We start from the raw sequence: 24,951 nt of genomic DNA on the forward strand, positions 1-24,951 counted from the left end.
TAATTGGCATAATTAAAATTTAAGTCAATGTTTTATAAACTGAAACATAGATTGAACTAACGTGATTTTTAGATTATAATTTTATCAGTTTAATAAGTTAAATTTGTAGTTAAATCCTGATTGACTGTTAATTGAATCAATAATATTTAAAGCGGAAACATAGCCAATTCATAATTGAACTGATTCAACTAGTTAGTCTGATAAAAATTTAAAATATTGATCCTCCATATGGAGTTAAAAATAGAGATTTATATTATTTTTTAATCTCTATATTTAAATTAATTTAATTTTTGTCCTTACATATTTTTTGTTTTATTTGGATTTTGATGCTTATACATTTTTCAAGGTTTTTATCCTTATATTTTTATTTACTTGAATAATGACCTTACCATTAACAAATGATTCTTATTTCTTAGCTATTTAAATTTTCACTCTTATAATTTTTATTCATAAAAATTGGGTTTTTTTTGGTAAACATAAAAAATTGGTTTTACTTTATGTAAAAAATGAATTTTCATAATTTTTTTTCTCAACCATTTATTAGAAATGCAACTTGTCAACGAGTCTTCCAACAATGTTTTTTTTTTTTGTATAAGGGAAATAAATAATTTACAACCATAAATTATTACAATTAATTTATTAAAATATTGGTATCTAGAAAAATAAAACTTGAATGATATAAAATTATAGGGTTTTATATTAAAAATTATAAAAAATAAAATCATCATAATTTTAAAAATTAAAATTATCATTTAGTGTAAAGTTATCTCATGCAATTCTAAAATATCCGAAGAAAATACATGATGTTTTCAGAAAATTCATATTACTATAGAAAATTTATTTTAAAATTGCATTGGATAATTTTATCTTCTATACTTTTTTTTTTAATTTATCTTAAACCAAAAACATAAATAAAGGTTTAATATTTCTTATATTATAGAAAATAAATTTATCTCACACACATATATGTATTATGAGCTTATATGAGAAGAAGAGAAAACATGAATCCCGTACATATTTATGTGTGTAGAAAATAATTTATATTCTATAACAAAATATATTAACCCCTTAAATAATTATAGTAGATAAGGATAATGGATGTTATACTTATTATCTTTTTTTTATCACATCTTATTACCAAATTTGTTATTATTGAATTAAAATCAAATTAACGGTTACAAAATAACATTAAATGAGAATTATTGATTTAATTTTGATCCAATATTAACAAAATTTGTGAAAAAAAGTGGTAAAAAAAATGATAGCAAGTATAACTTATATTTCTCAGTAAAAATAAAAGTTAAGAATTATTTATGGTAGTTGACTAAGAAAGATTAGAAAGATATTCATTAACTGAGAAAATAAGAAGAAAAAAAAAAAGTTTGTAATTGGTTGAGGTATGATGCTATGCTTGTGCTATGCCATGTTACAGCCTTACAGGGGATAATAGTGTGATGCTACGCTTGGCCTTTTGGGGTCTCCTTAAAAGAAGCAACTCACACACTTGTTCTGTTTCCTTCCCTATTGAAGAACAACACACTTTCTTCTCCATTTTTTCTTTGAGAAAGAAAGAGAGAAAAGTGGTAGATTTTGAGAGCTATTGGAAGAACAACACACTTAAGTCACCAATCAATCATGTCTCTTGGGTATGCCGAGAAGCTTTCCTACATAGAAGATGTGGGCAACGTTGGAATGGCCGAATATTTCGACCCATCTCACGTTTTGCGTGACAAAGTGGGTCCCTTTGTCTCCATTCACCTTCTACATGCTTCTATGTTATGTTCTTGTCGTCACTGTTGCTTACCCTTTTGCCCTTAATTGCCAATATTAACTTTGATATGGATGATCTCTCCTTGTAACTTTTATGATGAAATTTAACTTTGTATTGCCTTGCTGTTCTGTGTTGCATGATTGATTGATAATGGCTTTGATTTAGTGTTGTTGTGCTGATTAAGCTGAAATTTGGATGAAATTTGAATGCATGGTTATGAATATGTGCAACACTGGATTAGGATGATGACAAACACATTGGAATAGGCGATTCTGTTGTCCTAGTACGAGGGTTTTGATTAATTCAATAGGCGATTCTTTTTGGGATTATATTTCACCTCTATGTGGAAATTTTATTTGCTATGCATTGGTTAATATGCCTAAGATTATCAATAATGATCGTGGTTTTGTGCTTATCTGTGAGGCATTCCTTATTGCCTTACATGAAAATAATATATATTCCTTTTCTCAGTACAATTATCCTGGGAAAGGGAAGTTGTGTTCTGTTGTTTGGTAGCAACTCAATTTCTCCCTGTTCAAGTGTGATTTGGGATGGCAGCATGGGGAGTTTCTTTTATGACCCAACTTCTGGTGTTTAATTTCAGTAAAAAAATATTGTCCTTGATGATATTGTTGGGGTATATTTTAAGTTTTAAATTTCTGTTTGTATCATTCCTTATTGTAAGGATGAGCCTTGGAGCAGTAGTAAAGTTGTTCCTTGTGACCAGAAAATCATGGGATTAAGATTGGGAAACAACCTTTCGTAAAAATGAAAGGATTTGTCCTTGCAACTCAATCCTCACCCCAACCATTGCAAGTTGGGGAGCTTTGTGCACCAGGGTTTTCCCTTTATCGTTCCTTATTGTACTGAACAACTGTGTTGTGGTAGATGCCAGATCTGTGCTTGTGATCTTAATCTTAACTTGGAACAAAACTTTATTTTTTCTCTAAGTATGAATTTGAACAGTTAAGAGCTCGCTGATTTAGGATATAGAGATCGTATGCATATACTTATTTCTACAAGTTGATATGCTGAATTGCTGATTGACTTTGTCAATTCATGTTGCTGGTTGATCCAAACCTGAATAAGTGATATACCTATTCTTTAATTTGATAAGCTGAAATATACCTTTATAGTTGTGTCATTTTCCTTTTATTGTTTTATGTAAGCCCATCCCAAGTTTTTCGAATGAAGCATTTCATTGTTATCTTTCATTTCATTACCATAAGCATAAGAATTATTAAGTTTAAGTAGGTATATTTGTTTAAAAATAGGTTACCGATTTTCAGTATACATACATGATGGCTAGCCTTGTTTTGATGGGTAATATTCCAGTTCTACTTTGGTTTCTATGATATTTGTCTAGGTTTGTCCACATATATGTGCGTGGTACATTGTTTATGCAGCTACGTATGCATTTAATTTTTATTTATTTTTTAATTCATGAATGTTCTGTCATTTATACAAGATTGATTTCTGTTGCAATCCCTAGTTTTCAGCATCTAGAATGTTTTATTTTTCCTCCTTAATCTTAGGAGTTTGTTTCGTTATTTGTTATTTAAATTCCTAGGATTAGTTTGTTTCTGATATTTTTCCTGTTTAGTTAAAATAGGATTCAGTTTTCTAGTTTTATCTCTTTCCCTGATTATAGGGATTTGTTGCACTGGAATATTTCTGGTGTCTATTTATTGTACGTTTTTTTCTTTTAGTTTTAATGGAAAAACTGGTTCCATCATTCAAACTTTCTATATGGTATCAGAGCTTGATTTTTAAGGGACTGATCCACCCATGGCTACCAATGTGCCACTCTTTGGCACCATGAGAGCCTACCAAACTACTTCTTCCAATACCACCGGTACAAATACCACTCCAACAACAACCCCACTCAATGTTTCAGCATCAAACCAAACCAACAACAACTCAGCAGCTGTCATTACCAACGATAGTCCAGCATTAGTCATCACTGGTCATCGATTCAATGGAGACAATTATTTGTTGTGGTCACGCAGCGTTCGTATGTTCATTGGAGGCCGTGGCAAGGGAGATCATCTCACCGGTACGGGTGATGCTGCTCCTCTGGAAACCAGTCATCCACAATACAAGAAGTGGTCCATTGAAAATAACCTTGTGATGTCTTGGTTGCTGAATTCCATGGTGCCTGAAATAGCTGAAACATACATGTTGTGCTCCACAGCCAAGGAAATTTGGGATGGCGTGAAGGAAGCCTTCTCTAAGGAAGATAACACAGCTGCCTTGTTTCACATCAAGGGGATTCTTCGTGATCTCAAACAGGAGGACAAGGATGTCACCAGCTATTATAATTCACTCCTAAAATTCTGGCAACAATTGGATCTTTATGATCAACATGAATGGACTACTCCAGCCGATACTCTTCAGTATAAGAAAATTGTTGAACAAGACCGCACCTACAACCTTCTTTTGGGACTCAATCCAATCTATGATGGAGCTCGCAGCCGCATCATGGCCACTCGCCCTCTGCCATCCTTGCGAGAAGTTTTTTCTGAATTAAAGTGGGAAGAAAGCCGCAAAGTTTTGACCAATAGCATCCCAAAAGTTGATGCACCTTTGGAAGCAGCAGCCTTTGTCTCTAGACCCAACAATGCAGACTCCAGACCTAGGCGAAATGGTAAGCTCTGGTGTGACCATTGCAACAGAACTGGGCATATTCGGGATACATGCTGGAAAATCCATGGCAAGCCAGCTGATTGGAAGCCAAGACAAAACAGAGACTTTAATCATGTTGCTGCAGTTGTAGAAGATGTTCCGCAAGCAAAATCCGAAGGCCATACATTTACAAGGGAACAAGTGATAGCCATACAACGCATGCTGCAAGATTGCAATAAGGACAAATCTAATCCCTCATCTGATAGTCATCAATCAGGTACATTCCATACAGCTCTCCAATCCGATCTTGATAAATGTGATTCCTGGATGGTAGATTCTGGGGCTACAGATCATATGACTGGTAATTCCTCTCTTCTTTCTGAATACTTTCCCATTTTCGAGGCAAAATCAGTAAAAACAGCAAATGGAGGCTTAGCCAAGGTTCACGGAATTGGTGTTGTTCACCTATCGTCAACCATATCTTTAACTGGAGTTCTCTACGTTCCATCTCTTACCTGCAATTTAATTTCTATTACCAAATTGACCAAGGATTTAAAGTGCACAGTCAAATTTACCCACGTTGATTGTATTTTTCAGGATTTGGCATCGGGGAGGACGATTGGCAGTGCTAGGGTCTCTAATGGTTTATATCAACTTTACACAGCCGCGGTTATGAAGACTCAAGACAGCACATTTGCAGCAACTAGCAATTTGAATAAGGCTCTTTTATGGCATTTTAGATTAGGGCATCCAAACTTTCAATATATGAAAAAGATGTACCCTTCTTTATTTAATGAGAATTCGAATTTTCCTTCATGTGATATATGTCAACTTGCAAAACAAACTCGGTCTCATTATCCCTTACAAATGCATGTTCCTTCTAAACCATTTGCCATTATCCACAGTGATGTGTGGGGACCTGCAACTGTTAAAAGCCTTACGGGTGCTCGTTGGTTTGTCACATTTATTGATGATCATACTCGAATGACATGGGTGTACCTATTAGCCAATAAATCTGAAGTCACATCCACCTTTAAAGTCTTTCACAAAATGATCCTTGCCCAATTTCAAACCCAAATCCTTACCCTTAGATCTGACAATGCACGTGATTATTTTAACTTGGACCTTTCAGCTTACCTAAAAGACCATGGCATCATCCACCAGAGCTCTTGTGTCAATACCCCACAACAAAACGGTGTATCTGAGAGAAAAAATCGCCATTTACTTGAAGTTGCTCGTAGCCTACTCTTTGCCTCAAATACATCCAAAAATTATTGGGGGTAAGCTATTCTTACAGCCACTTACCTTATCAACCGCATGCCATCTCGGGTATTACACTTCTCCTCACCTTACCAAACACTCCTCACTGCATTCCCTTCATTGACCTTAACCCCAAATCTCCCACCAAAAATTTTTGGTTGCACCGTGTTCATTCATAACTCTCAAGGTGGTAAATTGGATCCTCGGGCTCTTAAGGGCATCTTTCTTGGCTATTCCCCTACTCAGAAGGGGTATAAATGCTTCAGTCCAGCCACACATCGATTCTACATTACTAAAGATGTCACCTTTTTTGAACATCAGCCTTATTTTTCCCAAACCGCCATTCAGGGGGAGATCCCTAATTCCAAGGAATGGTTGTTTGTGACTAATACTCCAGAAAACTCTGCTTCAACAGCCCCTACACCGGTCTTAGGTGAATCTCAGGAAAATGACACTTCATCTAATGGCTTATCCTCTTCCGGCCCGCTCCAGAAACCGCCTGAACAGCAGCCCCTGCAAGTCTACACGCGACGGCCCAAATACAGAACAGCTTCTGAGATGCTTGAACATGTTGACAAACAGATTACCTTGGCTCCTGGTCCAACTGAAGAAACCATTAGTCCTGCACTTGACCAAACTGAATCCTTGCTGCCAAGTTCTGATGATGCTCTGCACATGCCAATTGCACTTCGTAAGGGGGTAAGGACATGTACAAGTCATTCCATCTGTAATTTTATATCCTATGCTAATCTTTCCTCCAGGATGCAGCATCTAGTCAAGAACATTGACAAGGAAACCATTCCTACATCCTACTTTGAGGCATCTAAGACTACTGAATGGTGTTCTGCTATCCAGGATGAATTGCATGCACTCAAAAAAAATGGCACTTGGGAGATAGTTACCTTACCACAAGGAAAATCAGTGGTTGGCTGTAAGTGGATTTTTACCATCAAATATAATGAAGATGGGAGTATTAATCGCCATAAAGCAAGACTTGTGGCCAAAGGATTCACTCAGACACAGGGCATTGATTACCAGGAAACCTTTGCTCCAGTAGCAAAATTTAATTCAATTAAAATTCTTTTGTCCATTGTTGCTTGCCTAGATTGGCCCCTTTGGCAAATGGATGTGAAGAATGCATTCTTAAATGGTGACTTAGAAGAAGAGGTTTACATGGAAATTCCCCAAGGAGTGGAAGATGGTCAAGGATCTCGAAAGGTATGTAGATTATTAAAATCCCTTTATGGTTTGAAGCAATCTCCAAGGGCTTGGTTTGATAAGTTTACTGCAGTTGTCAAAAATCAAGGGTACTCCCAATGTCAAACTGATCATACTATGTTTGTTAAAACTGCACCTCATCAGAAAATTACAATATTAATTGTCTATGTTGATGATATTGTGATTACTGGTAATTGGGAGGATGAGATAAAGCAATTAAAGGAGACGTTAGCTCACAAATTTGAGGTCAAGGACCTTGGAAAATTACGATATTTTCTTGGAATGGAAGTGGCAAGAACTAAGGAAGGAATTTCAGTTTCTCAAAGAAAATATACTCTTGATCTGCTGAATGAAACAGGGATGTTGGGATGTAAACCTTCTGATACACCAATGGAGGCGAACTACAAGATAGGACTCAAACAAGAATGTGCTTCGGTAGACACTGAGAGATATCAAAGACTAGTTGGAAAACTCATTTATTTAGCCCACACTAGGCCTGATATTAGTTTCCCTGTGAGTGTGGTCAGTCAATTTATGAACAGCCCAAATGAAGAGCACTTGGAAGCCGTCTACAGAATCCTACGATACTTAAAGATGACTCCTGGTAAAGGATTGTTCTTCAAGAAAAATTCCAGCCGTGATATTGTGATTTACACGGACGCTGATTGGGCAGGATCCATTATCGATCGAAGATCAACCACAGGCTATTGCTCATATGTGTGGGGAAATTTGGTCACTTGGAGGAGTAAAAAACAGTCTGTGGTAGCCAGAAGCAGTGCTGAAGCCGAATACAGGGCATTGTCCTTAGGCACTTGTGAGGGAATGTGGATTTTAAGAGTCCTAAAGGAGCTACACCTCGAATACAAGGATCCTATGAAGATTTTCTGTGATAACATGGCCACCATTGGAATTGTCAATAATCCAATCCATCATGACCGTACCAAGCATGTTGAACTTGATAGAAATTTCATCAAGGAAAAAATTGATGCAAATATTATTGATCTAAGTCACATTTCCACAGGGTCCCAGATTGCTGATATCTTAACCAAGTCTTTATCAAGAATTAAATTTGAAGGACTAATTTCCAAGCTGGGAATGCTGGACATCTACCACCCAGCTTGAGGGGGAGTGTTGCAATCCCTAGTTTTCAGCATCTAGAATGTTTTATTTTTCCTCCTTAATCTTAGGAGTTTGTTTCGTTATTTGTTATTTAAATTCCTAGGATTAGTTTGTTTCTGATATTTTTCCTGTTTAGTTAAAATAGGATTCAGTTTTCTAGTTTTATCTCTTTCCCTGATTATAGGGATTTGTTGCACTGGAATATTTCTGGTGTCTATTTATTGTACGTTTTTTTCTTTTAGTTTTAATGAAAAAACTGGTTCCATCATTCAAACTTTCTATAATTTCTTTTATTTTGGTGAGTGATTGTTAAATTTCATAACATGAATCCTATATGTTGTTTCTTTCATAGTTATCAATCGCGGGTAGCGGCTAACCCAAAAAATGCTACAGCGGTATAGCCGCTACAATGAAATCCACATGAAAGGAGAGCAAGGAATTCTTGGAAGATACTTGCTGTAAACATGAAAATATGTTTGTGTAGATCGTGATAAATTATAGGCGAAGGATGAGTCCAACATTATCTTAACTAAGATATGGGTTAGGTGAAAAGAGAGGTACTCACCTTATAGCTTTGTTGTGTGTCACTACCAACATGATTAGTGGGTGGGCGAAAAACATGGGAGGTAATTCACCAATGTTAATGGGTTGCTGGAAATAGAGCCAAAGAAAAGAATGGGTGGGCTTGCCAGTAAACCATCAGAGGTGAGTTGCAAGATTGGAGTGAGGGTGTCGCAAAAGTGAGAGGCAGAAGAGTCGAGATCGAGCGAGAGGCATCCCATATAGGGTTTGCAACTTAAAATGGGGTACGTTGATTGTACCACCTTAAATGTTGATTATTTCCCTTCCTTAGCATCACAATCGCGCTGCTACAGCCATGATCCGCTACTCGTGATTGTGGCTGCTACTGCAAACCTTTGCGTCATGTAGCAGAAATAGCCGTTGGGTGCCTCTATCCCCACCTGGAGCTATTGTGCTGCTATTAATAACCTAGGTTTTTTTCCCATCATTTCTCTTGATTTATACTTACATTTTTTTTTGTTATTTTTCTTTTGATTTTTTCACTTCTCTTGTATTTGAGTATAGTATACCAATTTATTACTCATTGGGAATTGTCCTTCATTAAACTGTAAAGAGTGCATATGTGATAGGTGAAGTCAGTTTTATTAAGATAAGGCAGTTAGGATGGTTTTAGTAGATTAGGGTAGTTAGAGGGGAGAGAACTTAAGATAAAGAGATAAGATGAATCTGTTATAGAGAAATATAAATCTATTATAGATAAATATAAATCTGTCATGGATAAATCTGTTATCTCCTATTTAGTTATCTTAGGATAGGTATTTCCTTTTCTCTTTATCTTTTACGGTTTTTCTTTGTTCCTTATATATAGGCTGAGCTTGGGATCGTAAGGGCTCATCTCTAGGCTCTTTTCTTCTATTGTATTGTATTTTCTTTGGTTAATCAATAAAAAAATTTCTCTTCCCAGAATCTCTGTCAAATTGGTGCTCTCGTTGAGAGTTGCAAGTGGGAAGAGAATATCTTGGGTGTATGCTTACATGGATGGCCTCACAAAGAATGGATGCATTGGAAACCCGAGTTACCATGATGGAGTCTTCACTCAAAACGTAGAAGACGTTATTGCACGACCACGAGGCGACCATGAAGGGGCATTCTTTTTAGTTGGCTGATCACACCTTAAAACTCCACTCATTGCTAGCTCTCACAGGGGACATTAGCAAAACCCTTGTGGCTATACAATAGGAGCTACAGGAAGGATTCCAATGAAGACAACCTTCACCTGATCACTCATTGGCCAACTGAGGTACCCTAAATGGAGGAAATAGAGGGTCAAGAGGCAATAATGCGAACTGTTCGTGCAACGAAGGTATCTTAGGAGGAGAAAGCGGAGGTTCGGGCGATGATAACGGGAGCGATCACATAATTTAGACCAAGAGCTATCCAAATCTGATGGTTACAATTTGACAGCCAAACTCGTAGTTCTTAGTGTTGATGAGGCCAATATCCTGCCTTGGCAAGTCAGATTGAACCATGACACTTGGGCTAGTAGGGGTAAGTAGAAAGAGTTACACCTTGAGCCCTTGACTAACAGCTATAGCTTTTGGCCTAGTGGTAAATGCTTGATCCAACACTTGGTATCAGAGCTGAGGTCATGAGTTAGATTCCCCTGGATTACACTTTGCGGAAGGCAGGTTTTTTTTTTTTGGGGGGGGGGGGGAATTGGTGGTGATGCCAACATCCTGACATGGCAAGGCCCAGTGTGGGGTCGGAGTTAGATCGAACCATGACAATTGGACGAGTAGGGATAAGTAGAAAGAGTTGCGACTTGACTAAAAGTAATAGCTTTTTGGCCTAGTGGTAAGCGCTCAATTCAAAACGTAGAACGAATCTAGTGTGATGGGTCGTGCGTGCAGAAGCATACTTCCTGTGCAAGGGATCCCACTTGAAATACAACTCTAGCTTGCTCAAATTTGCATGGAAAACACCTCCTGGAACTAGTTCTAGCTATTGATCCCACTTGAGATACAACTCTAGTTTGCTCAAATTTGCATGGAAGGAACCTCTTGGAATTGTTTCTAGCTACTGAAAGAATGACACAAGTATGTATTGGGAGTGGTTTAAACATGCACTGTTTGATAGCTATAAGGAGAACCATTTTGGTAACCCATTGGAACTTCACTGCTGCGTCAGACAAGTGCAATTGATGAGTATGTGGAGGAGTTTGAGGTGTTGGTGGCCCAAGTTCAACCTATGCCTAATGAGAAGTATATAGGGCTATTCTTGAGAGGCTTATAGGAGTAAGTGCGTTGGGAGGTTCTAACTATGGAGCCAACAAATAGATACAAGACGATCTCCCTTGCTAGGATGGTTGAGAGGAAGCTTAGGCATGTAGAGGCAGGTGAGAGCAGACCAATTTTCGAAAAGGACAATGACTATTGAACCACATCAAGGTGGCAGCCGCATTGTAGGACCAAGCCTATTCACAATAAGGCTTCAACCCAAGCACAAGGGGTTCTTGGCAAAAATTCCTAGTCAGAAGATAAGTCCGGAGGGTGGTCTCATCGAGGAACTCAAAATCTCTGTATTAAGAGTTGATGGATAGGAGAACCAAGGGCTTGTGTTTTAAGTGTGGACAATACTATAGTCTCACCCATAAATGTCCAGACACACAGTTGCAATTAATTATATGGGAAGAAGAAGACTCCATATGCACACAAGTGTCCTTACTAGTTATCGAAGATTCTGGGACTAAGAAGTAGGCATTCTGCTTTGAGGACAAGGAAGATTCAAGAGAGGGTGGTATTGATAGGTGAAGTTTATTTTATTAAGATAAGGAAATTAGGATGCTTTTCGTAGATTAGGGTAGTTAGTTAGATGGGAGAGAAATTAGGATAAGGAATAAGATGAATCTGCTATAGATAAATATAAATCTATTATATATAAATATAAATCTGTTTTAGATGAATTTGTTATCTCCTATTTAGTTGTCTTAGGATAGGTATTTCCTTTTCTGTTTATCTTTTACAGTTTCTATTTGTTCCTTATTTATAGGGTGAGCTTGAGATTATAGGGTCTCATCTCTAGACTTTGGTTTTGTTTGCCGCATGTGGCAGGGATTGGGAGCTATGCTCTTTTTTCTATTGCATTGTATTTTCTTTCGTTAATCGATAAAACAATCTCTGTATCAATATGTGTGTAATAAAAGGGAATCATTACCTTCCCTTGACCAAAATTAATCCTTCATTTGCTGACATAACTTTTCTTTCTTGACAGATAGAGCGACTTGCTATCATGATAAAAAAGGTATCAGTTGTAGCTACTTATTAATGTTGATATCGTGGAGTTTCCTTTGTGTGTTTTAAGTTGTTATATAATCAACATCTTTAATTTGTTATTTCTTTTCCTACTTGCAGAGTAAGCATCTAGTGGTGTTTACAGGTGCAGGAATATCAACTTCTTGTGGTATACCTGATTTCCGAGGTCCCAAAGGAATTTGGACGCTTCAGGTAATGATTTTGAAGCTTGCAAATGCTTATCGCTATAATGGAAATTAAACTTTTATTCCTTTCAGAGGTTCACACAGTTGTGAATGTATGTCTGACAATCTCAGCAGTTTCTCTATGCTTTAGAATGCAAATGCTAAGGAGAACAGTGTCATTAACTTCTTAAAGTTACAATAATCATGAAGTTGTTTTACAATATTGAATATTAGGATTATATATTCTCATACACATAGAGAAGTTGCTTAACCAGGCAGTAGTATACATAGTTTTGAAAGTGATGTGGATAGAAGATTATAGTGCATCTGCTTTAGAATTCATCACTTTTTACAATAAATGTACTGTTGTACATTCTAATAATCGCAAGTTGATTTGCTTCTAACTGTATTTCCTTGTCAAGGAGATGATGTTGTAAAGTTTTATAACTAAAAAATTTGATGGGATATGAAGTTATGAACAAATTTAACTTATGAGCCCAGTCTCAGCCTTTGCTTGCTTAAATAACCCGCAAAGCAATTAATTTAAGTGTTTATTGTTCTTGTTGCGCTTGATTTATCCTCTTTACATTTTACATGAATTTGTTGGCAATACTAACTAGTAACAACATGGGCAACATGTCTCCTATGCTACTATTTTTGTCATTACTCATTCTTTCATATTCTTCTCTCTGTCTATTTCTAATGGTTTATGCACTTCATATGGGGCTCTTCTCATTCTATTTTCTGTATCATTATAGCGTGAAGGTAAAGCCTTGCCTGAAGCATCACTGCCATTTCATCGCGCGGTACCAAGCTTGACTCACATGGCTCTGGTTGAATTAGAAAAGGCTGGTATTTTAAAGTTCGTTATCAGTCAGGTAGAGTCATTGCATTTTTTATTTTAAGTATATACTTCCTTTGGAAATGTGAAAAGTTTAGCTTTATGAAGTAATTTGGTGCATATAATAATTTGTCGGATTGCGTGTTTTAACTATCATTTCACTTTCTTCTTGATTAAACTTCAATTATATTTTCATCAAAATGGTCATTCTATGCCAGCAGAATTAAGCATTTAATTTATTTTCCCATTTCTTATAACTATTTATTTTCTTATGATAGAATGTTGATGGTCTCCATCTTCGGTCTGGAATACCAAGGGAGAAACTAGCTGAATTGCATGGCAATTCCTTCATGGAAACTTGTCTTTCCTGTGGAGCTGAGTAAGATCTGATTGCTCTTTACGTCATAGTTTTGGATGAGCTATCTTTCAGTAGGAATCAATTACTCTAGCATATTCAATCAAATATCTTCCACGAAGTTATGAATTTTTATAGTGCAGATGCTAGCAATTATCAGCAAAGCAAGCACAACTACAGTTATCTCATCAATAAAAGTTCTATCTTTATGAATATAGTTTGCTTGTTATATGGATGCTAGATATTGGGGTGACCTTTTATAGTTATGCTTTTTTCTCTAGGAATGCTTTTTTAGATGTTTACATATAAGTCATCTTCACATCCTTGTTATTCAAAATCTTACATCTTAAAAGAATTATAATCAAATTGTATCATTTAAACCTCTTAAGGTACTTTCGTGATTTTGAGGTAGAAACTATTGGCTTAAAGGAGACATCACGGCGCTGTTCAAAGGCAAAATGTGGGACAAGACTTAAGGATACAGTCCTTGACTGGGAGGTACTGTACTACATTGATAATTTGCTTGATGGTAATTTGATTGAGGTTCAACAGTTATGATGCATTATGGTTGTGCAGCATGTCACATGGATTTTCTGTTTCCTTTGGTGTTGAAATTGAAATTCAAACCAATCCATTTGCTATCAGTTGTAGTACAATCAAGTTTGATTGATGGCTTTTCTTTATATGGGTATTTGGACACAAAATCATCATTGCTGTTGAGATATATAGTCTCACATTGGTTGTATGAGCAACTAATGTGGCCTTTATAAGGCCTTGGGCACTTCCACCCTTTGAGCTAGCTTTTGGAGTGGTGTACCCCAAGGTATTTTACATGGTACCAGAGCCTCGTGTCTCGGGTTTGATCCTCGCCGCCCCCCACTTTCTCTTGTGGAATTTCTTAGCACAGGTAGGTTGGACCTGTTGCATCATCCACTCTTCAAGCCCAATGAGCTCTTGTGTGAGGGGGCGTGTTGAGATATAGTCCCACATTGGTTGTATGAGCAACTAATGTGGCCTTTATAAGGCCTTGGGCACTCCCACCCTTTGAGCTAGCTTTTGGGGTGGTGTACCCCAAGGTTCTTTACATGGTATCAGAGCCTCGTGTCCCGGGTTTGATCCTCGCCGCTCTCCACTTTCTCTTGTGGAATTTCTTAGCACAGGTAGGCTGAGCCTGTTGCATTATCCACTTTTCAAGCCCAATGGGCTCTCGTGTGAGGGGACGTGTTGAGATATATAGTCCCACATTGGTTGTATGAGCAACTAATGTGGAGTTTATAAGGCCTTGGGCACTCCCACCCTAAGAGCTAGCTGTTGGGGTGGTGTATCCCAAGGTTCTTTACAATTGCATAATTATGTTCTTTGTTAGAGATGCAATTAGGTGTTCCTATATGTTTTATTGTGCCCATGCTTCTTCTTTAGACAATTGAAGTGAACATGACTTTTTTTTTCCTTGAAAGAGACAAGTTGTTCTGCTGTTTTTGGTTTCTCCATTGGATATCATTTCTGGCTGCACATGTACACCATGACTACAATGTACTTCTTTAAATGAGACTACATGCAATTATGTCTTCTACCTATAGGTTGATTTTCCCTGAACTCAAGGATGAATAGAAATATGCATGGGTCAAGTGTTGATCATGCATATAGGAGGAATACAGATTTGCCGTCTTGCTCATTGTTTTTTTACGATTTCAATATAAACTGGAAGTGGTTTTTGTTTATAAGCAATAGATTATGAATTAATCTCCGCTTTTTCTAAACTGTGTTTCACAAAGCTCCATTTTGCAAGTGCTGCATTGTCCCACATTTAAGGCTCATTTGGGCTTTTTTTTTTCTTTTCAGAAAAAAAGCACTTATCAATATAAATTCCATTTGAATGTCTGCTTTAAAAAAAACAGAAGTCACAAAAAAAGCCAAAAACCTTTTTAAGTTGAAAATTTTAGCTTCTAAAAAAAGCAGAAGTCAAAAGCCATTTTTTTTTTTTTTTCAAAAACCAAATATTTTTTTTAAAATCTAATAGCTTTAGCTTTTGTAAAAACACTTCTAAAATAAGCAAGACATAAAAAGTTTTTTTTTTACAAGCCCATCCAAACGGGCCCTTTTGATCAATCAAAACCCCTCCCCAAACTGTACAAGCTTCTTCCAAAGCATAGACGATGGGGGATAAGCCTCATCGTCGAGAGGGAAACAGCCCGGACCACCAGCTAAGGCCCCTAAATGACCGCTCAGTGATAAAGGAGGTAGGGGTGCAGAGACAGCCAGGAGGTTTGCCTAGAAGCAGCCACCCTTAAGCTGCTTTAAATTTGGATTCATGACATGGTGTTTTAGTAATGTGGCTTGATTTTAATACACTGTTGGTGGGTCGGCAATGTAAGAATTTGTGGCAGTGACTGATAAACAGGTATTGCTCATCGTAAACAATGATCAGAGTTTCTTCTGTGAGCATTCTAATCTTGATTTTTGTGACAACAGTTTAGCCACAGATGAAATTTGGATGGTTGATTGTTGCGAGGATAGATAGATCTAATGCAGAATTTTGTACATGCACATAGTAGCTGAAAGCCTGAAATTAGCAAATAGGAATTGCAGCAAAATTATGTGCAACATAATTATAAGTATTAACATCCCCCCCCCCCCCCCCCCCCCCCCCCCAAAACAAAAAAAATACTCTGCGTTTGTTTTTTCTATCTTAGATATTTATTATTGTTGAATATTAGGACCTAATAGACATATACTGAATCCGTGTTTTTCAATTACACATTGGAGGCTTTATTATAAAACTGAATAAAAAGAAATACCACAATGTGGGACTTTGTCTCTCACACTAAACTACTCTATTTGCAATATTCTCAACACTCCCTCTCAAGGCGGAGCATATAAATCATATGTGTCAAGCTTGTTATATATTTACTCTATTTGAGAACCTCTGAAAGATTTAGTGAAAACACCTTCCAATTGATCATTTGAGTTAACGAAATGAGTGGCGATTTCTTGAGAGGACCTTCTCCAATGAAATGACAATCTACAACTTGCATGCTGGTTATAGTGGTCTGTTGTCTCTCACACTAAACTACTCTATTTGCAATATTCTCAACACTCCCTCTCAAGGCGGAGCATATAAATCATATGTGTCAAGCTTGTTATATATTTACTCTATTTGAGAACCTCTGAAAGATTTAGTGAAAACACCTTCCAATTGATCATTTGAGTTAACGAAATGAGTGGCGATTTCTTGAGAGGACCTTCTCCAATGAAATGACAATCTACAACTTGCATGCTGGTTTTAGTGGTCTGTCAGGAGTCTTTCACTGCTGGGTTCCAGTTGTACCATAATATGATGTCTGAAGTATAGATTTCTAGGCAAAAGGACAAATAACATCAGTCACACACCTACATTCACTAAAAAGTAGGAAGTGAAAGATTTTTTGTTGGAAGCTAATTGAAGTTGTATATCGAGCTCATTTTCCCTTGACCAAGGTAACTGTTACTAATATTGTGAATAGGTTGATAGTCAGTCAGGGATGAAGTCCCACTTCGTTAAATTAGTGTTATATAATTGCTTCATTTGTCCAGGTACGAGATCCATGTCTGTCCCTGAATCTGATCACATTGGTGCTTATCGTCTTGTAGGTCATTTTTTCATTTTTATGGGTTCATTGTAACAAGCTAAAGCTTACATGAGGGGGAGTGTTATAAATATTATGAATAGGTTGATAATCAGGGAGGGATGACGTCTCACATTGTTAAATTAGTGTTACGTAATTGTTATAGTTTGTCTATTATTAAAAAACACATTTCAATACATGCCTCTTGGGTCGTCGATGCTCAACTGTAACCATTAAGTGGCATTGACAACTCGTTGGTTTCTGTTACTATTGTTTGTGAAAAAACTATCGTACCTGGGAATTCAGGAAAGCCAAAGATATGGAAAGTGTACCAAAGAAGAGGGAAGAGTTAGTAAGGAGAGTTAGTTCAGGAGTAGACAATATATAAAGAGAGGACTTCACTGTTGTCACACACACTTATGACTTTCACAATTTCAGAGAGAATAACTGAGAGTGCTCAGTTGTGAAGGGAGTTGTTCCTTGGAGAGACTTGTCTCTTGTAATTCATTTTAGCACATTCAGAATAATAAAGGCTCTGTTCAATCAATCTTCTTGATTCTCTGTTCTGGTTCATAACTGGAAATTCTTCTTTGATCCTTGCCGTATCAGGATATGATGAAGGACATGTTGATAAACGTTTATGTTTGTTTGTGTCTGCTTATCTGCGTTTCTCTCTCAGCGTGTCTCTATGTCCTTTTATTTACAGGATGCATTGCCTCCAAAGGAGATGGATCCTGCTGAGAAGCACTGCAAACAGGCGGATATAGTGTTATGCTTGGGGACAAGGTAATAACATGATTCATTTCTTATCACTCTGACAATTTTGTTTTTCCTTTATTTTTTCTAGTTTTTTGAGTACTCTGCTATCCTGATATCTGTTTCTCTCTTCCACACTTGTAGGAGTTTAATTGTTATTATTAACTGGGTTAAAGTAGAATAGATCTATTTGTAAACAGACCTAAAGAACATTGGTTTAAGTTTTGTGAAAAAACTTTAATGGTCTTGTAATTCCTTATTGTACTAAGAAACTGACTTCTTGCATTGGAATGAAAAGTAAAAGGGATATGCTGCTTTAGGTTAGCTCTTTTGATGATGAACAGTCCCTTAGCTTGAACCCTTACTAATATAGTTATAGATACAATCTCAGTAATAATGGCATGTGTAGTTAAGTTCAATAGGCATCTTATTAATTTGGAGGGCATTTTTACAACCTATAGGGAATTTACTATAGATGGATTTGCGTGGTTTGTTTTATCATCACTGAATTGCTAGACATACATTTTAACCAACACCAACTTAAAAATGAATTTTCATGCATATTTCATGTCATTGAAGGGAATATATCAGCCGTGCATGATCAATTTTCCATATCATTTGAAAATGTTTTGCTTTACTGTACATTTCTTTTGATGTATCATGGCTAAAATATCTTTATACAGTCTGCAAATAACTCCAGCGTGCAACTTGCCTCTTAAAGCTCTTCGTAATGGGGGTAAATTTGTCATTGTAAATCTCCAGGTATTTCTCCCTTTTTATTTCCTAACCAGCTTCTGTTGTTTATCAGGGTTGACCCCATCTCCCAACTTCTAAAATGAAGTTTCTTTGCTGTTTCAAGAGATGGATACCTCATATTCTCTACTTGTTTTTTATTTTGATAATGAGATATCAGTAGTTATAGATAAAAATGCAAAATTTACTGCTTTTATTTAAGGGAACAATAATGCTATTCAAGCTCCCCTGATTAGATTAGCAATTGAAATTTTTATGGGTAGAACATGTAAGTTATGTAGTAATTATTTAATTCACACTGTGTAGTCAGTAATATTTGATATAAATATTTTACTTTTATTTCACATTTGGTCCTTATGATTGTCTCATTTATCACTATGATCTTAGTTCTTGCTAGCACTATGTAACAGAGTAAGTCCTTGCTGCCTTGATCGGCTTATGTACGTAAAGGTAATCAAAAGAGTGCCCTAAATTGCTAGCAGTTAGACAAATCCAAATTCAACTGTCGCCACTGGCCAACATATGTCATAGTTATAATCAAATATCTTAGTACTATAGGATATTAATGGTTGCTACAGCTGCCATGCTATCAAAGTTAAGTATGTAATTATATTGTCAATCTTTCAGCTCCATCCCTGAACATGCTCTTTGGCTTCTAATTTCTAAGTTTCAGTTTTTTTATGATACTCTTATGCTTGTTCATCATTGTAGTCATCTAAACTATAAATGTTTGTACTCCACAGAAAACTCCAAAGGACAAAAAAGCCAGTTTAGTCATCCATGGGTTTGTAGATAAGGTATTTAATCTGAATCCTTGATTACAGAAGATGTTTTCTTGTCCATTTTTCTTTTTTACAAAGTTTTATTTATTGAAGTTTAAACTGATGTTAATGTTGTGAAAAAGGAATTGACATTGTGGCAGAGATAAGGACATGTAGATGGGGAACAAGAGGATCACAAAATAGTTGAATACCTTGTACTATTGTACCACAAGTCCGCTAAATGAAACTAAAAGTTTGAAAGAGACAATATGATAGGAGTTGGTTTTTTACTGATTATAATAATGGGGACCAGTTCCTTACAAGAACATAAAAATGCAGAAATTCAATCACAAAAGAAGAAAAGATAATATTGAACACAGAACATCAGGGATTGGTAAACCTCCCTGCTCAAAGCCCCAAAATTCTCTCAATTCATGCCTCCCTTGCACTACCCATCATTCACTCTTATATTCTCATTTTTTCCCTAAATGAATTTCCACCTCCCATTGTTCCTTGCTAGCCCAACATTCAGTTATGTTCTAGACTTAACAACATGAATATTCCCTTTATTTCCTAGTCTTTTCTCCTCAGACTTGTGTGTTTATCCTTCTACTTCTCATCCGTTGTAGCATATGCCTCAGTAAAGACTTCTATCGCAATATATAGTTAACGATATTATCTTTCTGTAGGTTTTCTGTGTTGATTCCTTTCACTATTATAGGAGGATATCTAAACTGCTTTTGTTTACCTTTATTTTCTTTCTTAATAAATTCCTCTTTTCATCATACGAGAAATGATGTTTTGATGAACAATGTAGAGGGTTATATTGTAAATTGAATAATACGTCATTGTCAGCCTTTCTATATATATATATATATATATATATATGAGCTAATCTTGGAAACATAGTAGCGGAAAAGGTTTATGTATTTCTTTTTGTGCAACTGAAGAATAATTTCTGGATAAGGTACTATGGAAAAAATTTGTGAAGAAAAATTATAACTCCTAGCATCAAACTACTAATTGATTCGTCCAGAGTTCAAGAAAGTTGTATGTGAGCTTTATAAATTAAACACACACGGACAGGACTTGGCAATAGTTTTATTTGTAAAACTTTCTATTAATGTAATTGTAACCTTTCTATGATAATGCAACAAAATTTATTATCTTGCATGGATATCGTCAATGATGCAAATTAGGTGGACATGGGTGTGCACATTACTTAAAAAAGTAATGTGCACATTGCTTAATTCCTTAAAAATAGGTGTGCACATTGCATGGATATCGTCCATGAGGATAGCATTTATAATATAATCCTCGAGCTATTTTTTCCTCAAAAAAACATAAAATTAAATCATTCTGCTCTTTCACTACCTTGCTTAATTCCTATGTTGTCCAATTTCTCAAATTATATGACATGTCAAATTGTCAATCCTTATCATCCATTTTCTTTGTGAAACAAAGATTTTCAGTTTGAAGTAGATAAGTATGGCTTAGTTTTTTATCCTGTCTTTAAGAATAAATACAGATATGCCTTTATGCATTTTAATATGCATTAATTTAAACTAGAACAGGTAATTGCAGGTGTCATGGACCAGCTTAATCTGCAGATTCCTCCATTTGTCCGGATTGATCTTTTCCAGATTATTATAGTGCAAGCTTTGAGCATCGGTAACCAATGTTCAATTGTAACTTATAAGTTATATCTCAGGATGTGCTTGAATTCTGGTGCATTTAACATCTTAACACACTCACAAACACACACGTGCTAGATATGTTAATGAACAAAATTGAACTCATGATCTGATTCTTCCATGCCCCATGCTTCAAGTAAGCTGTGAAAATCATAATTTGCATTCATGGATCCACCTAACCAACTCTTGGTAAGTTTCAATTTGTATCATGTCATGACATTGAAGGGAAATATAGTTGTTAATACAGTTTTCTAGCGTCAATAAGGAAGTTCCCATGCATTTTTAATTGACAATTAGCATCACATTTTCTAAACTAAGAACCAATTGCTTCTCATATTGCATATTGTGTCAAAATAACTGGATAAAGCTTCTTTTTTACCTAATAGAATTCGTTTGTCTTCTTATTCCTTATATTTCTGTCAACTTTTTTTACAGTCTTTGAAAATAGTTGCCTTAGTCATAATCTCATAATTCTAGGTCCCACACTGCACAAATGACACAGCCAAAACACCAAGACACTGGAATGACTAGCACACACATGAGGCTTTGGTTTATATATCTCACATAATCCATTCAATTGCATCACAGATAAAAGATATGTGAACTGGACTCTCCAGGTTGCAAGTGTTCATGGACAGAAAGCAGCATTGCCTTTCATCAAGTCTGTCGAGGTGAATTCATATGTTGAATCTCTTTCTGCTTGTTTTATTTTTTTATATCCACATTCAATTGCCTCTTTAAACCTAGTAACTTCATTCCTAATTTTCTCCTTGTGTGTTTTTAGGATCCTTGATGTTGGATTTCTTGCTCATTTCATTACTTACTGGTGAACGTTAGGTGGGATGGGATAGGAATAACACGATATCAAATATGGATATCTGTATTATTAGGTATATAGAATAATAGATTGGGAATTTAGGATTGTTTGGTTGTCAAGCTGGTTTTGCCTATCTATTTTAAGGATGGCTATGCACTGAGTGTTAGATTTAGACTTGGTTTAGAAATTGAAATTGCTTCTAAACTTCTGTTGCTCTCCCTTGATTTCTTCTCTCCTTCCCCATCTTCAGTACTACCCTGTTCGCCATCAGAATATTCTAGTGATTTTTTGTTTGCTCAAGTGAGTGAAACTCAGATGATAAATCCTGCTAGTTTTCCTTACAAACAAAAGACCAAAAAAATATAAAAAAAATCTTATAATGGAGTGTAAGAATGGAACTTTCTAGATCCTAACCTCATGACTGGGATAGCTGCATAGGGAAGGCTAGAAACTGACTAGCATATCTGCCCTTGTGCTGCAGGTCTCCTTCTTAGACAAGGAAGATTACAAAGCAGCCATTCTGGATAAGCAACCGTTTCGGCTTAAAAGGTTTTCACACACTTACACATTGTGTTTCTTTGTGTCATTGATCAAATTTTTACTCAGTTATTGGTTCTTACAAAATAGATGAGATTAAACTGAATTCGGAAGAACTGTGAAAATCTAAGTTTGGAATTTTGGAACAGAATTCTTCATTTGTGTTGCTTAATTTTAGATAATCACAATAGATGTCACGGCCTGAACCTTCTTCCTTACATCTGGATGACTGATATCTCAGGAGAACAGCATATAACAAAGCATTTGAAATGGTTCTGAAACTCAACTTTGGTGATGGCTGTGTTTGCTCGTCCCTTGAAATTGATGTCCCGGTTGATTTTAAGGTGAGATGATTGCTTAATTTTTACCTATCTTCCATAATAGGTGAATGACAAGTCAGAATGCTAGTTTGGGGAAAAACCATTTATTATTTAAGAATCCCACACTTTTCCATGACTATAATCTGAAAAGGAAATAAGCGAGATGAGGGCAGAGTCAGTGTTCCCATTTTTTCTTTGTTTATTTTATGTCTAATGCTATATTTTCTTCTTTTAACCCAAAAAAAAAATAAAAATAAAAAAAATTATCAAAAAGGTTTTGCATTATACATAAAATTTGTCTATGGCCAATTATTCCAGCAAATGCCTCTTGACTGAAAATTTATTCATGCAGGTTTCAACTGACTGCTTCAACTTTGATATGGACGTCATATTCCAAAAGCTGAGAGACAAGGCAGTTGTTGAATCAAAATGTGGTCAAAATGCTGTTATTGAGAGAAAGACCATCTTAACACCTAGAAGTGATGTCACTAACTATGCCATTGTGACCAATGTTGTTCAGTACAGCAAAACATGCAAAGCATTCCCTGATTCTCTAAGTAATGGGGAACTTAGAAAAAGAAAAGCAAGCGTGACTGGTACAGGATCATCTAGGAAGCGTTCAAAAGGGTCCAAGTCTACATCTAGATCAGAGAACATTAGGGATTAGATGTAGGTTTTGTATGTATGATAACAAACATTAGAACTGACAGGAATTATAGAATGCAGAGACTGGGTGAATTTTGTTAGTGGTTGCACTCAGTCTCCCCTTAATGGTGTCCATGATAATGAAGTTTTTTTATACCACAATTATCAAATATAGTGGGGTATTCTTGCTGTTGCTTTTTGAATGTTTATTTGGAGTAGATATTGTAACAATCAACTAGGATTACTATCAATGTTACTATTAATTAATTTCACCATTATTTTTATCTTTGTATGGTTATGATTTTTTAAATTTAATGTGGAAGCACTAAATATAAAAAATCATAACTGTATATAGGTGAAAATAAATATAAAGTATTAAATATGGAGAATCATAACTATATAAAGATGGAAATAAATATAACCGTTGGATCAACATAATCGGTCTAAGTGTCGTGAAATTGATTGGTAGTAATATTGATAGTAATCTTCATTGGTTGTTACAATATTTCACCCCTTTTTATTTTAAAAAAATTCCAGACAACCTGATGCGAATTTGAGAGGTGTAAAAGGAAATTCATTTTTAGAGAAATGACGAGCATATGGCCTTGGAGCAGCCGTAGAATTCCTCGTGATCGGAAAGTTATGGGTCTAAATTTGAAAAATAGCCTTTGTAAAAAGATATTGGTAATGTTATGTATAATTGATCATTACCTTTATCTTTGCAAATCAAGGAGTCTTGTAGATTGAGATTTGTCCTATATGAGCACATGGATACCTCTCCATAAGTACCTTTTAACATTTGTCCATTAGGTTGCCATAATAATATGCTACGACAAATATTATTGTTTTTTATATTATAAGAGATAATTATTTTTTTTTACATATTTATGTAAGGTTTTTTTTTCTTCCAATGATCCGATATAGAATTCATATACTTTTATGTGTGTGTATGAAATAAAATTATTTCTTATAATGTAAGAAATATTAATCTCAATTTGTTAATAAGAAAAATATTTTTTTTCTTGAATCTTTTCGAAACAACCGAAATTTATCTCGATTGGAGTTTGAAATGCAAATGGAAATAGCTGAACTGTTGATACTAAAATTTTCCTTTTCCTTGAATATTTGTTTTTGTTTATCAGTCAAGTACTCGTAATTTGTGCTTAATAATGAAATAATCATGCTTAAGCTTAATGTTTTAAATTCTTTATTCATGTAAGAACTTTTTTTCTCATTTTATTGTTTTTTTCTATTTATGCTTAATGCAATTTCAACCCTTTGGTTTAGTTAATAATTTCTACAAATATATGGTGGGATTAGGATTTATAATGTTTCGAATAGTGAAGAAAACCTCTAATTCAGACCTAGACTTCAAGTTTGGGATGCCAATAATGAGGATATTTACTGCCCGGTCAGTTTTTGTCAGTGAGCTTTGGAACAATGGGTAACAAAAGGACGGTTGTCACATTTTTTACTTTGAGGAACTCATTCAGTCATTTGATTAATAATCTTTTAAAAACCCTAAATAGTGACACGTTAATTTTTTTTTTTTTTTTTTTTTGAGATACAATGAAAACTAAAAACAAAACAGAAAACTTAAAAGGATCAGGAGGTCATAACCCCCATTTGATCATTATAGACCAAAGACTGACACCCTTGTGGTGGACTGAGGAAGATCTTGACTTGGGGACATTGACCATGTTGCCACCTTTTTAATAAAAAATTACCGGATTGCCACGCCAGAAATTTTTTTTGCCAAAATGCCACGTCACAATCTCGCTGGTCTGACAAGCGGGAATGGTATGGACACGTGTCAGCGTCTGAATGGTCAACCATTCTCGCTGGGCTGACCAGCTAGAATGACAGAATACTGACAC

At 35.7% G+C, this 24,951-nt stretch overlaps 1 protein-coding gene across 1 annotated transcript; it reads left to right on the forward strand.

The window, feature by feature from the left end:
- The first annotated feature begins 1,433 nt into the window (after positions 1-1,433).
- On the forward strand, positions 1,434-23,309 carry LOC133309241 (NAD-dependent protein deacetylase SRT1). The gene is made up of 14 exons (XM_061510001.1): positions 1,434-1,734; positions 11,786-11,815; positions 11,926-12,018; positions 12,749-12,868; positions 13,110-13,210; positions 13,576-13,684; positions 17,498-17,577; positions 18,231-18,309; positions 19,044-19,097; positions 20,636-20,732; positions 21,344-21,426; positions 22,054-22,121; positions 22,351-22,453; positions 22,782-23,309. The coding sequence occupies exons 1-14, from the start codon at positions 1,636-1,638 to the stop codon at positions 23,094-23,096; spliced, it is 1,431 nt and encodes a 476-aa protein (XP_061365985.1). The 5' UTR covers positions 1,434-1,635; the 3' UTR covers positions 23,097-23,309.
- Positions 23,310-24,951: the final 1,642 nt, after the last annotated feature.

This window comes from Gastrolobium bilobum, unplaced genomic scaffold, assembly GCF_033153095.1.
Source record: "Gastrolobium bilobum isolate Gb01-03AN ecotype WA unplaced genomic scaffold, APGP_CSIRO_Gbil_v1 utg3577, whole genome shotgun sequence".
Lineage (NCBI taxonomy): Eukaryota > Viridiplantae > Streptophyta > Magnoliopsida > Fabales > Fabaceae > Gastrolobium > Gastrolobium bilobum.